The sequence below is a fragment of the Diachasmimorpha longicaudata genome, chromosome 3 (assembly GCF_034640455.1).
Source record: "Diachasmimorpha longicaudata isolate KC_UGA_2023 chromosome 3, iyDiaLong2, whole genome shotgun sequence".
NCBI classification, from domain to species: Eukaryota; Metazoa; Arthropoda; class Insecta; order Hymenoptera; family Braconidae; genus Diachasmimorpha; species Diachasmimorpha longicaudata.
In genome coordinates this window covers 7,200,339-7,215,854 of record NC_087227.1, presented here as the reverse complement: position 1 = coordinate 7,215,854, position 15,516 = coordinate 7,200,339, and the positions used below count along the sequence as shown (strand labels likewise).

Below are 15,516 nucleotides of genomic sequence, written 5' to 3'. Positions count from 1 at the left end.
GAATAATCGCAGGCGTTCGAGTCCATTCCCTCGGTCTGTTCCATTCTTCCGGTTCGCTGTCAACATTTTTTTTTCTTCTTCAATTCCTTGCTTTTGTAGTGAAAGCGTAGCATCTGGATAAACTCAGTGGTGTATTGTAGCATCTGTGTCGACTCAGTAGTTTTTTCATTAAATTTTTTTCACGCGATCTTTTGCGTCAGAGGCAAATGATTATCGTTTCCTCGGGGAGAGAGTCCTCCGAGGCGCTTATGGATAGAATGAGGATGATTCGGTTTGAGACATTAATCGTGAATATACGAACATGTAGATGGATCTCGTGAAGGATCAAGGACATTTTAAGAGGCATGGGGTGCGGACGAATTTCTTCCGGCTTTAAGAAACTGAACTCATCGAGAGATTCTAAGGAAACGCGTTGCGATCATTTTGAGAAAACGTTTTAGGAGTCCTCCGGTGTAAAATTAACTACTGAAAGATGGAGAAAAGGTTGTTGCAAGAATTCTCAGCCGAAAGTGAATGACTTCGTGGAATTACGCACCTAACTGAAGCATTAATACCCCCATTGACGTCTGCCTAATCATCGCTCGATCATTATTCACAGAAAACTTCTAAATTTATCCCAGTCTTCAACAAAAAAACCGATCGTCCATTTTTCTCTCGCGTAGTTGATGCGCTGAACGTTGTCACATGATTTCAATGAATGAATAGCAATTGATTGAGCTCGATAACAATTAATCACGAGAGCTGGAATAGATACTTAATTAAGGAAGTGGTGGAACGTAACAGGAAAAAGCCAATTCGAATATCCGGTACGAGTGAAGTTTAAAGAACATTTTACCGGATATTCGATGGGCCATAGAAATATTCTCATCATTAACTCTTGAGTCGTTTCTTGTTAACGTAACGATCCAGAAAGTATTGAACAATAAATCTATGAAAATTCAAATTACATTATTAAAGTAATAATTCGGCCATAAAACGGTCACAAATATACATTTACCCTATTTACAAATATAATTATAATTTGTTCAGTTCAGTCGTGAAGGTTGTACTTGGTATCGGTAACCTTAATGAGCTTGATGACGTACTGAATCATCTTGGCAAGGTCCCTTTGTTGATTCTCATCAGGCATTTTGTCCAATGACAAGCGTCCCAGCACCTCCTGAAGGGACTGAGCAAATCCAGCAGTTCGGGCAATCAGTTTTGCTTTCTGATTGTTAGCCACTAGAGACCAGAGGATTGATCCAGCCACTCCTATCTCACTGAAGCTACCGTTCTTCAAAATCCAGTGTAAAAGATCGATAAATTCAGTAGACGAAAGGATCCTGGGTCTGTTGGAGACATTGAACCCTAGATTCCGAAGAATCGAGAGAGCCAAGATCCTCTGCGTCGACGAGGGACATTTCGACAGCTGTATGAGGACCTCAAAGGCATCGGTGAACTTCGGAACGCACGTCTGTCCCTCTTCAAAATATGTAAAGTCTATCAAGAACTCTAGGCAATAAATCTCGATAAGTGGCCAGGGTTTATTTCGTTTTGTTGTTAAGGGATGAATTTTCGTGAAGAACTGGAGGAGATTGCTCTTGGAGATGGTCACACGACACTCGTGGACGTGAACCGAATTTCTGAGGATGTGAAAGGCAAAGTGCAATCGATGGTTGTCGAAGGATTGACTTGCCTTGTCGATCTCTTGAGAGACCAGATGAATTATCACGTTAAGGAGGGACACTGTGTTCGGGGTCCTTCGCGGACCGGATCCTGGAAGGGTCGTTGTGAGAGTCATTGATTGCGCGGCTGTGGAACAACAGATGAGAGGACTATTATTTTAAGGAGAAATTGATGGTGGAAATTATTATAGATCCTTTATCCGGGGATCGAGTGATTCTAGGAGAGGATACACAGTGATATTTTCAGATACGATAATTCGGCCAATTCATTATCCACCGAAGGTTCTCCTGATAAGTAAACCTATTTACTAAACATCGCATACATACCTTCAGGGCAGTCGGTGGTCAGTGTCGCGATCATCTTTAGGGCCGCAAGAAGAGCATCATCGTTCAAGGAGATCCACACCCACAGCTTATGCGCCATATTGGCAACCCCTGCTACAGCCAGACTTCTCTTCACCTCCGCACTCCCATAAGCAAAATTCATTAACAGCACAAGGACTTTGGTTGTATCATTTAGCAATGGCCCCAGATTCTTTTCCCTCTTAGAATTACTCCTGTGTATTTGATGGTGTAATTCCTTCAGGATCATCAGACAAGTCTGTCCCAACTTGTCTCGTACAGCACAAGCCTTGGCCTCCTCGCTCACACAAAGGAGATTCGCCAGGGTCCCCATAATCAGATCTTTGTCCCTCGAAATCCTGTTCTTTTTTGTACTATTTGAATAGTTATGCGCAATCATCAAGTGCATCAATACTCCACAGATTCTAGCTCCAGCCGTTTCCCTTCCATCGATAGCTCTGCCAGCAGAATTGGACTCTTTTGCCCCAACCAGCATATGCTGTAGCTTATCTTCCATCTCATCACCCCTGATAATCATTTCATCAAGAGCATCGCCAATCAGATCTGTTTCTTCGATCCCCTGCCCCAATAAAAAACCTAGACAAGCTATCGCACTCATTCTCAGCTCGCCATCTCCATCCTCAATCCCGAGGCAAATCGCGAAAACAATTGTCTGTGCATCTGCCACCTCAACGGCAGTCTTGATCGCTTCGAAATGTTGTCCTTCTGTCAGAGATAAGACACTTATCAAGTTGAAAATCTCAATCCACAACCTTTTCCTCATTTCCATCTCACGACACTCGCAATCCCTCTTCAGAAAACTCATCAAGAGATACAAAAAGTCCGGAGAAAAGCTAATAGAACTGGCGAATTCCTCGCAATGGCTGATACAATTCGTGAGAACAATGCAGATGCTTGTGAACATCTGGAGAACTTCGTAGAGCTGAGGGCTTCGCATTCCTTTAGGAATGGCTGTGATGCAGCTGACGAGGTACTTCTCAACAGAACTCTCATAAATCTTGCTGACAACCTCTCCCTCCCCCACGACAATGAGGTTATTGAGAAGACTGCAGATGGCTGTCACTAGTGAAGGAGTCGTCACAAACTCCGGAAGATCGTCCATTGAATCCTTGGCCGACAGCATCAACAGTTCGTCATGACAATTATAGTAATGAAGGACTGACATGGGCGCTGTAGACCTGGATGTCTCCAAGTTCTCGATATTGGAAGGTTCTTCTAGAGGTTCTAGAGTCGCTGACAAGTACAAGTTTGAACACAAGAGGCTAATCTCGTGGTAAACATTTGCCTGTTCTACGTAGATGATAATGGCGTTGGATCTCAGAGAATCGCAGTAGTTAAACGACGAACACTTGGAGTTCTTTACGATGTGTGCTAATGCCATTGCAGCGTTCTCCCGCACGATACAGGACTCTTCCCTGTTGACGACGATTCTGATGAGGGTCTGGCAGAGCTCACTGGGGGCCATCCCGAGGGCGTGCAGGAGGTTCTGACCATTATGGGGTACTCGGACAAGGCCAGTCAATAGCTGCAGAGCAGAAGCTCTCACCAATGGATCCCTATTTGTCCACAACGTTGGCAACCAGTTAATGATTCTTCCGTTGTCATACCAGAAGGCGACTTTAGTCTCCATGTGATCGAGGAGATGATTCAGACATATTATCGAGTTCTTCGTGATGGAGAGACCCATGAAGCTAACAGCTCCGTTTCCATGGAAGGAGACTATCAGTTCCATGAGGGAGTTTCCAAGCGTTGATACCAGATTCTTATTGCTTTGCATCTTCTTCCACTTAGAATCACCTGTCAGGTATGTCAAACAGTTCAGCAACCAATCGAGGTAAGCTAGATTGTAGAAGTGCTGTTGATCGTTTGAACAGAGATTTGAAACGATTATCTCCACAAAGTCCTCAAGATTGTTATCACTTTCTTCGTGACATTGGTATCTTTCGAGATTGATGCAGGTCCGAACTAGCTTCAGGAGTGACTGATGAACATTCTGATAGTTTTTGTCTAGATTTCTCAACAGATCAGAGAGGGACTTTGTCATGTGCCTTGTGGCTTTCGATATCCAGAGGATGATCCCGGGATCTTTGGTAATTGTCATGAGAATATTTAGGAAGTTGAGAATTTCCACAAAGAGATAGCAGTCCTCTTTACTAGTGGGATGAGACAATAAGAAGCGTTCGAACGATTGTGCCCAGGGCATTAACATAAAGCTAATGAGATTCTTTTCATAGCCATTGAGATCCGCTAATTTAATGTACATCCACAAGTAGTCTAGGGCGCACGTGACTTCTTCATGAGTCGTTGAATTTTTAATGTTGAAGAGTTGTTGTTGCGTGTAAAATCGGATCGATGAATATTGTAGGGTCGACAGCTCTTGCGGTCTAATCTTCAGATCATCAGCAACCTGAGAATTGTTGACGTTCTCACACATGGACCAGAGAATGTCCTCTTGGTTATTCCATTCCCATGACCACACCTGTCTCAAGAAGGTTAAAGCTAGGGGATTATTGGAACAGACCAGCGAATCCTCAGCTTTACGATGGATACTGAACTTCCAGTGAGCTTTGCAGACGAAAGGAACTCTCATCCTAGCAATGATTACCTCAGGAAGTGAAATCATAATGTCAATGTTCATCATTTGCTCGTGGAATAGCAAAAGAAACAGCAGTTGCGATGTATCGAGCTTGATTGTTTCGTGATTTGGAAACAGGAACAGGCTTCTTAAAACATTTGTGAATATGTTGATGTCGTTTGAGAGTTGATGACGAACTGATAGTTGGGTTGAAGTGATAAGTTTGAGGATGGATACAATGGGAACAACAGAATCTGGGTAGTTCTCGAAGTCGTTTTCTAGTAAAGACCTTTCAAAGATCTCGAGAATTGTCTCAAGACCCTTCTCCTTTATAAAAATTTTATGAAGGGATGTGTCGGTCAGCATGACGGACACCTGTATGAGAGCAGACTTCCTCACCTTAGGCTCTACATTTGGCATTTTTAACATCTCTAGGACTGATGACAAATTGCTGCGCTCGTAAGTGCCCTGAGGCTTCTTGAACGTACATTGTCGTTCCAGAATTAGAAGAGAACTCAGTGGTAATCCATGAAGGGATGACAGTCTAGGTCGTTTCGATGACGAATCTTGTTCCATACCCAAAAGGTAAATCAACCTGAAGATACTCTCCTCACGAATGGATCCATCCGCAGCGAACAACAATCGTATATTTCCCTTCAGCACTTCGAGGTACGTTAAACCGATTTCTTTGTACATGTCGGGGTCCAGCATCTTGCCAATGCACTGGCCCAGAGGAGAGGCAGTCTCTGCCAAGGCTTGAAGGAGAGGAAACACTGGATAAAGTGCCTCCAGGAAAGAACCCCACCCAGTCGCCCCCATTTGAAACTTGCCCTTGACCAGAAATATTAAAATATCTTCAGCCAAAGTCTTAATTCGTTCGTTATCATTCATTCCGTGACAGATAATCTCCGTCAGAATGCTCTTATCAAAGAGGAAGGAAATACATGTCCAGGGAAACCTTCCCCTGGTTCTCTCAACTCCTAAAGCCGCGGAGACCAAAGAACTGCACTCTCCATATGTCTTCAATCTGATCTCTTCGTTTCTATGAGCCATCAAGGTCAACAACAGCCTTGAAGACAATGACTTGTCCGGTGGATTAAAGTTATTAAATGTCTGGAGAATTGAAAAATATGTCTTGATAATTGAATAGTCCTTGTGATATTCCAACGACGCCTTAGAGAGGTACATCTTCTTGACGATGTCTTCATCCCCAGAAGACCTTAAGAGAGAAACAGCAGCTTTGAAAGATTTTGCAATGAGCCTGGTCTCTTCAAACATCCTGAAGCACTCCATCTCGTCATTCCCTCGGAAATGTTTCGCGTATTCCTGAAGGGTTGAGTGTAATCCTGAGTGAATGAGGTATATTGGGGCGTCCATGAGAGCAACAGCTAGAGACATCTTCAATGCTCCGGGAAGGACGTAATCTGATACCTCCAGGGGGACCAATGATGACAGTAACTTGATGGTGATCGAGAGGAGCTGCAAATACGTAATTCTCCAGGAGTCGATGGTGCTATAGCTCCTGAGGAACTCCAGGACATCCCCAAGGAGTTTCATCAGAGTCTTCAGATCCTCATGAATCTTCAAGGAGAGGCTGTCTGAGCAGAGCCATACCGACGGCATCAAACTCATTTTCAGGAGGTCCACGAGTTCAGAGGACACACCCACCACCGATTTTATGGTCTCCAAGGGTCGCCCCTGCAACTGATGATTCAGTAATCTCAGAGTATTTGTAAGGATTTCAATGCAATAGTTTGGAATCAGCATCTGCTGGAGTTGAAGGACAGACTCGTCGATTTCAAGGTCTTCCTGGCTGGAGTTCCCTGAGGACGATGCTGACTGGTCCTTCAGAACTCTCTGGCGTTTGTTGGCAACGCACGGGTCACAGTAATAGTAGATCCTGAAGCGGAGGGATCTTGTCAGCTTGTGAATGGCCTTTAGTATGGTTCTGATGACCTCGGAATCCTCGGAGGTCTTCAAAAAGTTCTGAAACATCGAGATGATGGAGGGCCGCTGGAGGAAAACCTCCGCGGGGAAATCTTGGAGCATTACATTGGTGATCAGCTGGCAGGTGTGGATTATGAGGCTGGAGTCTGTCTTGTTGGTGAGGGCTTCTTCCACTGCCGAGAGGACACCTCTGTCGGAGGACACCAGCGGCTGCCAGGGCATCACCAGCCAGCGAATCGAGTTTTCGAGTTTTTTTGAGACTGGAGTGTTCACAGGGGAGGAAATTGTTCCGTTTGTGATAGTTGTGGGCTCGGGCGATGACGGACACTGCGGAGGTGGAGAGGGCGATTCCCCCGAAGGAGGCAGGTGGGCAAGACATTCCTCGATTTGGTCGAGCTTCTGGTGCCATTCGGGGGACAAGCGAGCTCTCAGCTGGTGTAGGTCGGTCCTCGTGCGGGGATCCTCGAAGGGAGTGACCTTGTATTGCTGGAAGATTTTTATGTGTGAGGTTCTTCGATAGTGTTCGTTTTCATCGACTCTACAGCAAACTTTTTTTGCTTTATAAATTCAACCAATCATTCAACCAATCTCATTTCGAAGATATTTCTTTCGGAACTATTAGGATCATTCTTATTCACATTGCTATATTATTTCAGAAAATTTTTGAATATTCAATAAAGTAATTTTTCCTTGTGCTCCTCGCATGGACATAATGATTTGAACTTGGAATTCAATGCTGAATTGTTTTTATCACAAAATGATTTACTAACCGATAGTAAATAATAAATCAGATCGAGAACTTTTCCAGGATGAGGAACTGTCTCAAAGGAGAACCAATTGAAGAGTTTTGAAACGAGCTCTCTTTTGACTCCATCGCAATTGCAGGTGAATCCGTGCTCCAACTTTGCTATTATACTCTCGAGGGCTCGGCAGCGAATCTCCTCGATTTTATGGGCTGAAATAAGATCATCAAAATTATTAACTGTTAAAAATTAATTAAAAAATCTACACGACTCGAGAGAATAAAGAATCGATCATCCAATGCGAAGCGGTAGTGTTTCATGCTGTAACCCCGTTTTATTTAAATTTTGCCCAATCCTCAGTGCAAATATGAACAAAGTAAGGACAGACTGGGTCAACCATTTAACGGAAAGAGTTTCCCGGGCTTTTTAACAAACCCTTAACACCTCGAAATAATTTGTAGTCATAGATAAAAATGCACTTTTATTTATTGTTCTACAATTTTTGACAGATTCTAAAAATGTGCAAATGTCAGGTAATTAATCCTCACCTAATTTTTGTACATGGAGACTCGTAATTGTATTGATATTTGTCATCCTGTCATTGCGGTTAGATCAGTTTAAACATTACTTTTTTAGGTTACTGTCAACACACTGTTCATGAAAACGACATTTTCGAATTATTTCAATTTTAAAAGTCATGAGAGCCTTTACTAAACATAACTTTTGGCGAGCCACTAGAAACTAATGAAACATTTTACGCATACTACAAACGGGTACAAACCGAGTACAAACAACTTAATTAGTTCATTTGCCGAAAAGCAATCACCTCTTGGCTATCAGTATACGAGTTTTTTTGTTGCCGTCAACTGCCAAAATTGACCGAGGCGCCTCCCCCCGCCGGAGTCAGTACTAACATTGGCGTGTGCCTTGGCTTTAACGCTATATACTTTGCAAAAACCTGAACTAGTACCTCAGGACGCCGTGCGCGGCGCTGTGTACTGTATGTCTTCCGCCTGTGGTCGCTGCTTATGTTGGATTTTGCTTATTTATTTAAAAAAAAATGAGAAAGTAGCGAAAATTTGAAGCTCAGTACAAACGAGTACAGACTTACTACAAACGGTAGAATTAGCTTGTTTTGCGAATAGACAACCTCTATTCGCTAACTAGTCGCTCCTCCTTCCCTCGCCACCCTCTGGGCAGGATCTGTCGTGAAGTTATCGACGTGCATTTTCCCTGTGATGTGAACTGAACTACGCATGTGTTTTTTTTATTTATCCCAATAGTTTTTCAATCGAAGATAATTATTTTGGCAACTATGGAGGGTGAAACATTGTTCTAGGGAGTGATAGAGTGGTAGTGGTCGAGGAATTATTTCGGTGAAGGGTCGTGCGACGTTTGACAAGGAGATTTCACTGGCTGTGAGGGATTTTTGAAGTGCTCGTGCGGGAATATTAAGTCCTGAGGAGGATGCCGGATTCAGAAAAAGTGAGATGATTCTCTTTTGATGCTCTGGGGGTTGTAATGGGGAATTTTTCGGGGATTTGGGGGTTGGAGGGCGTCTGAATTGCCAGCATTCATATTTCCGTCAACCTTTCAAGTTCATGAGAGAGTCGGACTGTCTGAAGATTTAATGAATGATTTTCCCTTCTAGGAAAAATGCATGAAGCAGCTGAAGAGACGGATGGAGCCTTGGAGAGAGGCTGTCTTGCCTATAAATTCAGTCATCCTCTGGGAGAAGTCATGGTATCCTGGGTTGATCTTCGGAGCCATCACTACGTTATTCCTGTGAGTAAAAGTTACTTCCTGCAGAAATGATAATTATTAATTCTGTAAAAGTTAATTCTTATCCTTTTTGACTGATTAATTTTTTTTGTTGAATTGTGGGATATCTCTTGAAAAGTCAATGACTTGACAATTGTTAAAGGTTCATTTGGATGCTGGAGCCGACGTTCGTCACGATAATCTCTATCTCTCTGCTGCTGGCAGCACTCATTGACTATTTAGTGCCAGTATTGTCGTCGACATTCATCTCCTCGACTGCCTGGACAGGCCACAAGGAGAAGAAGCTCGAGGAAATATGCCTGAACCTCAGTGAGGTGATTATTCAGGTTCAGAATACCTGGAAGTATCTACTAAATGCACGCAATAATCGGCCGGCAGTTGTAAGTATTTTAATTCATTCATATCTGTCATAAATTAGTAGGTGAATTATTGTCTTGAATTTCTTTTCAATTCTCATTCTTCTTTTCCATCAATTAGTACTATGGATCCATTACTTTGGGCCTGAGTTTACTAGCCTGGCTGGGGAATATCGTCAACAATTTATTATTGATGTACTTAATCGGTAAGTGAAGTCAATTCAATTGATTATTAATTATTCAATTGTCCTCAGACCAAAATAATTAGATTGGGATTGCCCTGCCCTTTTTCTTGTAGAATCCTCAGCCATTTACATCTTTATCAATCTCGTATTTTTTTTTCAGTCAGTATTTCCCTGCTGCTGCCAGGTTTGAAGCACAAGGGTCGAGTGCAAAGGGCTCTACAGTACGTGTACAAGTACTTGATGCACCAGAAGAAGGCGTAATGCCAAAAATTTGACATCTGCCCATTCATATTTCACCCATAATTGTTGCACGAGCTTCTCACGTATCTACTCACCACAGCATCAGCGTATATATTTAATCAAAATTTATAACAAATCATCGCTAGACATCACATACGCCAGGAGGCAGTTTAAATCATTAACAAACAGACTGACCACGAATCTTTATTAGAAAATTCTCATGATCCAAAGTTGAAGCGTACTCACTAGTTTTATTTATTTGTGATAAGATAGAAAATAGAAATGATTCTTCATATTTTCTGTACTCGTTGGAGACTAAAATCTACGTGTCTTTGTAGGTGTGACAAATGTTTTTATTCTTTTATTTGGAAAATACAGAATTCTTTACTGACTGTGTGAAAATAATAAACCATCGTAATAGTTATTAACATTTGAGGTTATGGGAGATATACAATTACAAGTGAAGAAACTGCTGGCGATAAAAGCGTTTAATAATTCCGTGACTCACCTTGAAGAGGATATATCTCCAAATTCCCATCCAAAATCCCAAAAAATCAATTCCCAAACAATCCGGGGAATTCCCTGAGAGCAGACCCTGTATAAAAATCTACCTAACCTATCTTCGGAAAAATAATTCCTCCACTACCGACACAGTTTCTCACATGGTCCCGGCTGCCCCAACCTCTAAACCATCTCCAAGTGCTCCAGTATCATATCTGATGTAATCGAGAACCTCTTGAAGCCAACCCAGTACATGAAGACCGGAACCAAGTGCTGGTGACAGTGAAAACAAGTGAAACTCAAATTTATTCTTATTTGAAATGTCTAACTCTACTAATGAAACGCCGAACAATGAAAAGCCGAATACTAAGAACTCTGTATATACCCCTCCTCCGACGAAGACATACCCTGACGAACACGGTGAATTGTATGGGCACGACCTGTACCCCGAGAGACGAGGTTTCAAGCCCAGATCAATTGTGAAAACTGTGTTCTTGAAGGAAGGCGAGGAGAATATACAAAAGTATCATTGCGAGAGAATGCTCTATAACTGCGTGAAAAAACGTAAGAAAGAATATACTTTTTTATTTTCAATCGAAGATGAGATAATTTTTTTTATTTCTGGAACAGATCCCATAGTGAAGCTGATGATGGCAGCTCTGAAGAGTTCAGGATGGTGAGGAAATTATGCGATCACTTAATGAATTAATTGTCTTGTGGATAAGCGGAAGGTTATTCCAGCAGAGGCTGTTTGCCAGCTCCTGCTGGAATGTGTCCTCCCACTTCTCCAATGATGTTAAATTGGAATTAACTGTCTTGAACGAAAATTCTCGTAGCCCAGTGGACATCAGAAGACACATGACCTGTGAAATGTGTGACCAGTCAGTGACAGGTGGCTACGACCCCGAGCTGAATCAGATTGTCGTCTGCCAGAACACCGCTAGAATTGAGACCATGATCTCAAGTGTACTGTCCCATGAGATGATTCACATGTTCGACTACTGTCGAAATAATCTGGACTTCAAGAAATTGGATCACCTAGCCTGCACAGAAATTCGGGCGGCCAATCTGACATACTGTAGTTTCTTAAGTGCATTTTTCGATGGAGATGCATCCTGGTTTAATTTAAAGCAGAAACATCGGGTGAGCTCATAGTGGTCGCTTATCAATGAATATTTCAGATTCTGGGATTAGTTTTTTTGTGGAAAAAAATCAAACAATTTCAATCACTTGTTAAGTTTGGTATCGTTTTATTCATGTTCCTGGTGCTCAATTGATATGTTTATCCCAGGAGTGCGTCAAGAGACGAGCAACGCTGTCAGTCCTGGCAGCCAGAGGAGTAACCCCAGAGGAAGCGGCAGCAGCGGTTGATCGTGTCTTCGACAAATGCTACAACGACATGGAGCCCATAGGTAGGAGAATACGAAAATCCACCGACGACATGGAGAAGGCCCTATACGAGGGCTCTCTCTATGGCTACGATCTCTAGCAAATTGTCCTGTAATTAGTGATGAATTTTTTCAATGTATGTATTTCAATGCAATAATGGACATACTCTCGTCAGCGATTATTAAAAAAATTATCCATTTTACTGAAGGGTCTTTGTATTTCCTGACGACACTTTTAAAGAAATAATTTCTTTTGACAATTCTTTTCCGAAATAATTCCAATATACTTCTTCTAAATGAATTATTACCAGGAAATTTGATGTGGCTACCTCGTTATTGGATTGCGAGGTGAAAGGTGAGTTAATTGTAATGAAATGCCCCTCCCCTCTTATCGGACTAAATCATTCATATTTCAGTATTACACAATCATTACATTATTTTTCACATGAAAATTGTAAGCAGCTCAGACTGGAGATCAAACGAATCACATAGCCATAATGATTACAGGTCTAAATACGACTAAACCATAATATTACGGTAAGAAATATTGCGCAAAATATTACGATACAAAAATATGATGAAGAAAATTGAAATTGCAAATATTACACGATTGAACCTAACTTAGAGTGAAAAAATAAATGTTAAGAAATAGACGTTCTAGGGGAATGTAGGACAAAAGGGGAACCTCTAGATGAGTCTGCCAAGCCCCTGGATGTATTAATCTGTTAATTAATAATTATTTAATTACCGAGGGCAGTGTCCGGATTTAGATCCTGGTGACGGCGAGCAATATTGGTACCGCTCTAATCTACCTCAGGAGGATTTTTCTTGAAGGTGAGATTGAATAATGAGTAGCCAGGGGGTGCCAGTGATATACAACAATACCGTTAAAAGAATCGTTCTGATATTGTTTACTCCATCTTCTTCACAATATTTTAAACCGTAATATTTAGACCGGTTATCGCCATAATAGTATTAATAATACGTCAGATACAAAAATAAGTAAAAACTTTTCTCCCTTTTTTCAATAGTTCCTAATCAGTAACCTTAGAAATGTACTTTTACTCAAGTAACCCTTCTTTTGTGCATTTTTTTTCTCTCACCGAACAGTCTCCGAAAATGAAGTCCCAGCCACAAACAATGCCTCCATTCTCCATGAAACCAAAAGTGAGCAAACAATTTCCAACCTCACTCATTGAAACGAAAAAATCTACTCGTCTCTACTGATACAACGCTGTAATTATTTTGGAGCACTTGAGGTGCACGAAAACGAAGTAAAAACCATCATGAAATTGGTGTTAGATACTGTTCCCCTCGTTGTCAACAGTTTCCAATTTAATGTCTGGACTCTCCTTCTCCTCCTTGATGTCAACACTCTCGAATGATGGGGTCTCGTCACCAGTAGTGCTGATCTCCTCTTTCTTGACAACCAGCGATTTTTTTCTGGCCTTCGCTGGCTTCTCGCACTCCCTCTCCCTCTCGTACATGAAGGTCTTCCTGTTGCGTTTCGTCGGTTTGCAGACCTTCTTGTAGAGGACCTTCATCTCCTTGATTCGACTGGTGGGAATTGTCCAATCGAGTTCTGAGGATGACAGATCTGAGTTTCTCGTGGGATCGATATCAGTCGTGTAAGTGGGTATTTCAAGGCCCAATTTTTTCATCACGTGGGTGATAATCTCCTCAACATTGCCGTTTATCACGAGATCAGCTTTTTTGTCGTGCTTTGTGGGCTGGAGATTGCATATAACAAGCCGGCCGCCATATTTTTTAGTGTACAGAGGGAGATTGCCACTGGGGATTATCTGAAGAGTTGTACCCAGGCATATACTTAGGTCGGCGACACTCGAGTGGAGGTCTGCTAGGGCTAGGTCGTTGTCGGGGAGGTTATGCTCCCAGTCGAGAATTGTATCGTGCATACGGCCTCGACAGGGACGTCCACCGAGTTGCTCGGATCGGCAGACAGTGTCCAGGCATTTCTTGCCGACACTTGTCGTCGCAAAGTGACGGATGAATTGCCTGGGAGAGATTGAGAATGATTTAGGGAATTCTTCATAGTTGTACAAAACTATTCGGCAACAAATAGAAAATTTAAACACTGGGGAACATAAAAAGATCAAAACCTGGCAATAAAATCTTCGTTCCCCTCTATAAGAAAATTAATTGCATTTGCAAAGTAATTGAGAAAATGTTCTCTTTCTTCTAAAAAACTAAGAGGCTAAATGATTACCGTACCTTCCACATTTATCACACTGCTCAATAAACATGTTGCCATGCAGCTCAGCGAGATACTGCCGAGACACCCCAGAGCGAAGATGAAGGCCATCGATATTTTGACTGACGATGAATTTAATTTTTTCTGGAAAAAATTAACTTCTTCAACCGATCTATCTCGACAGCTCCATGTGAAATAAGTTTTCAGGAGTATCATCAGGGCTCCTTCAATGACATAAAAATAATGGCATGAATTCGTTGACTTACGACAATCGAGCAATCGTTTCAGCGACATGTGGGTCTTCGTGGGTATGGCATCGTCAAAGGACACACCTCTCTCCGGCTTCAGGCCTTTCTGCTCCAGGGTCCACACCCCATTCGGTCCCCTGGAATGGTCAGTACAATGTTGAGACTAAATTCCACCAACGAAACTCTTGGAGAGCTGGAAAAATTCCAGAATAAGTACCTGAAGTCAGGAATTCCAGCAGTAGTGCTGATCCCTGCGCCTGTGTGCACTACGACGTGACGTGCTCCCTGGATCCAATCCGCCATAAGTCCACATTTTAACCTCAGGGTCTCAGAACTCTCGTATTTCTTGAAGAAAAAATTCAAAAATCAGATTTGTTGAGAAAAAAAGCTTTCATCTGCAGTATCTTCTGATTTAATGATGCAATCCAGATGCATCAACGATCATGTCAGCACCGAGGGAAATCTCGCAAATGAAAATCAAAGCATAAAATTGCACTCTACCGATCTCCTGATATTCGCCAATGATTATAGTCAACATAAATAAGCAGTTGAAAAATTAATTGAAAAATGACTTTTTGATAAAAGTTGTCGAATTCCCCTGACAGATGACAATTTCGTAAAAACAATTTTTTTCATCATCATTTTTCCCCAGAAAGGTCCTGTCAAAAAACTCCACCCCATCAAATCCATTCTGAAAATCAAAATATAAAAGAGGAAGAAAAAATCATGACTTCAAGATAATAACTCACCTCTTCAAGCCCTAGGACACCTTTGTTTTCATACGGAGACAATCCATCAGCATAACTGCAAGACATTTTGCCCAGTGAAGTCTAAAAATCCCCTTAAACACCCGAAAACCTCAGCGGTCCCCCTAAACCACAGTTTTCCCTTATAAACTGATTTAAAACACTTAAAATCCTGAATTAAAAATAAAAACAGTCCAAACAACGTTCAAATAACAACAACAACCGCCTGACAAACGATATATCGAGTATTGCCCACGAATTATGAAGAATCGTTGAGTCGAAGTTGATGAGTTAAACCGGCTCTGGCATTTTAATTCAGTGATAAAATGTTAAATATTATCGTGGGAGTAACAAACACACTTCAGTCGCTTGATATTGTTCATCTGGGGGAGCTTTTTCGAGTGCTTTTGGTTGAGAATCACCCAAAAGCCCCGGAATTGTTGATTTCATGGGGTTGGCGACAGTTGTTTTCACAAGCCCCGTTCTGGACAATGATTGGTGAATTTTCCACTACTCTGATTGGCTCTGAGCACTGGTGATGCCATATTAAGCATGGAATGTATAAA

At 41.9% G+C, this 15,516-nt stretch overlaps 4 protein-coding genes across 5 annotated transcripts; 2 read left to right on the top strand and 2 right to left on the bottom strand.

The window, feature by feature from the left end:
• Nucleotides 1–338: 338 nt before the first annotated feature.
• Ana3 (anastral spindle 3) lies at nt 339–8,395 on the bottom strand. Its single transcript, XM_064116602.1, has 4 exons — nt 7,841–8,395; nt 7,320–7,504; nt 1,992–7,035; nt 339–1,791 (listed from the first exon to the last, which is right to left on the bottom strand). The coding sequence occupies exons 1-4, from the start codon at nt 7,884–7,886 to the stop codon at nt 1,031–1,033; spliced, it is 6,036 nt and encodes a 2,011-aa protein (XP_063972672.1). The 5' UTR covers nt 7,887–8,395; the 3' UTR covers nt 339–1,030.
• Nucleotides 8,396–8,541: 146 nt separating this feature from the next.
• LOC135160316 (ADP-ribosylation factor-like protein 6-interacting protein 1) lies at nt 8,542–10,192 on the top strand. The gene is made up of 5 exons (XM_064116740.1): nt 8,542–8,777; nt 8,944–9,077; nt 9,217–9,454; nt 9,552–9,636; nt 9,776–10,192. Exons 1-5 carry the CDS (start codon nt 8,760–8,762, stop codon nt 9,874–9,876), a joined length of 576 nt encoding a protein of 191 aa, XP_063972810.1. The 5' UTR covers nt 8,542–8,759; the 3' UTR covers nt 9,877–10,192.
• A 224-nt stretch (nt 10,193–10,416) lies between these two features.
• Nucleotides 10,417–11,947, top strand: LOC135160309 (mitochondrial inner membrane protease ATP23 homolog). Its single transcript, XM_064116729.1, has 4 exons — nt 10,417–10,920; nt 10,987–11,032; nt 11,193–11,499; nt 11,648–11,947. The coding sequence occupies exons 1-4, from the start codon at nt 10,677–10,679 to the stop codon at nt 11,843–11,845; spliced, it is 795 nt and encodes a 264-aa protein (XP_063972799.1). The 5' UTR covers nt 10,417–10,676; the 3' UTR covers nt 11,846–11,947.
• Nucleotides 11,717–15,414, bottom strand: LOC135160292 (NAD-dependent protein deacetylase Sirt6). 2 transcript variants are annotated; one of them, XR_010298529.1, is made up of 6 exons: nt 14,954–15,414; nt 14,422–14,549; nt 14,223–14,341; nt 13,977–14,100; nt 12,848–13,760; nt 11,717–11,854 (listed from the first exon to the last, which is right to left on the bottom strand). XR_010298529.1 is itself a non-coding variant. In XM_064116696.1 (5 exons), the coding sequence occupies exons 1-5, from the start codon at nt 15,017–15,019 to the stop codon at nt 13,043–13,045; spliced, it is 1,155 nt and encodes a 384-aa protein (XP_063972766.1). In that variant the 5' UTR covers nt 15,020–15,414; the 3' UTR covers nt 12,081–13,042. The 2 variants fall into 2 exon arrangements, 1 of the variants encoding a protein (XP_063972766.1); XM_064116696.1 differs by lacking the exon at nt 11,717–11,854 and having other exon boundaries at nt 12,081–13,760.
• Nucleotides 15,415–15,516: the final 102 nt, after the last annotated feature.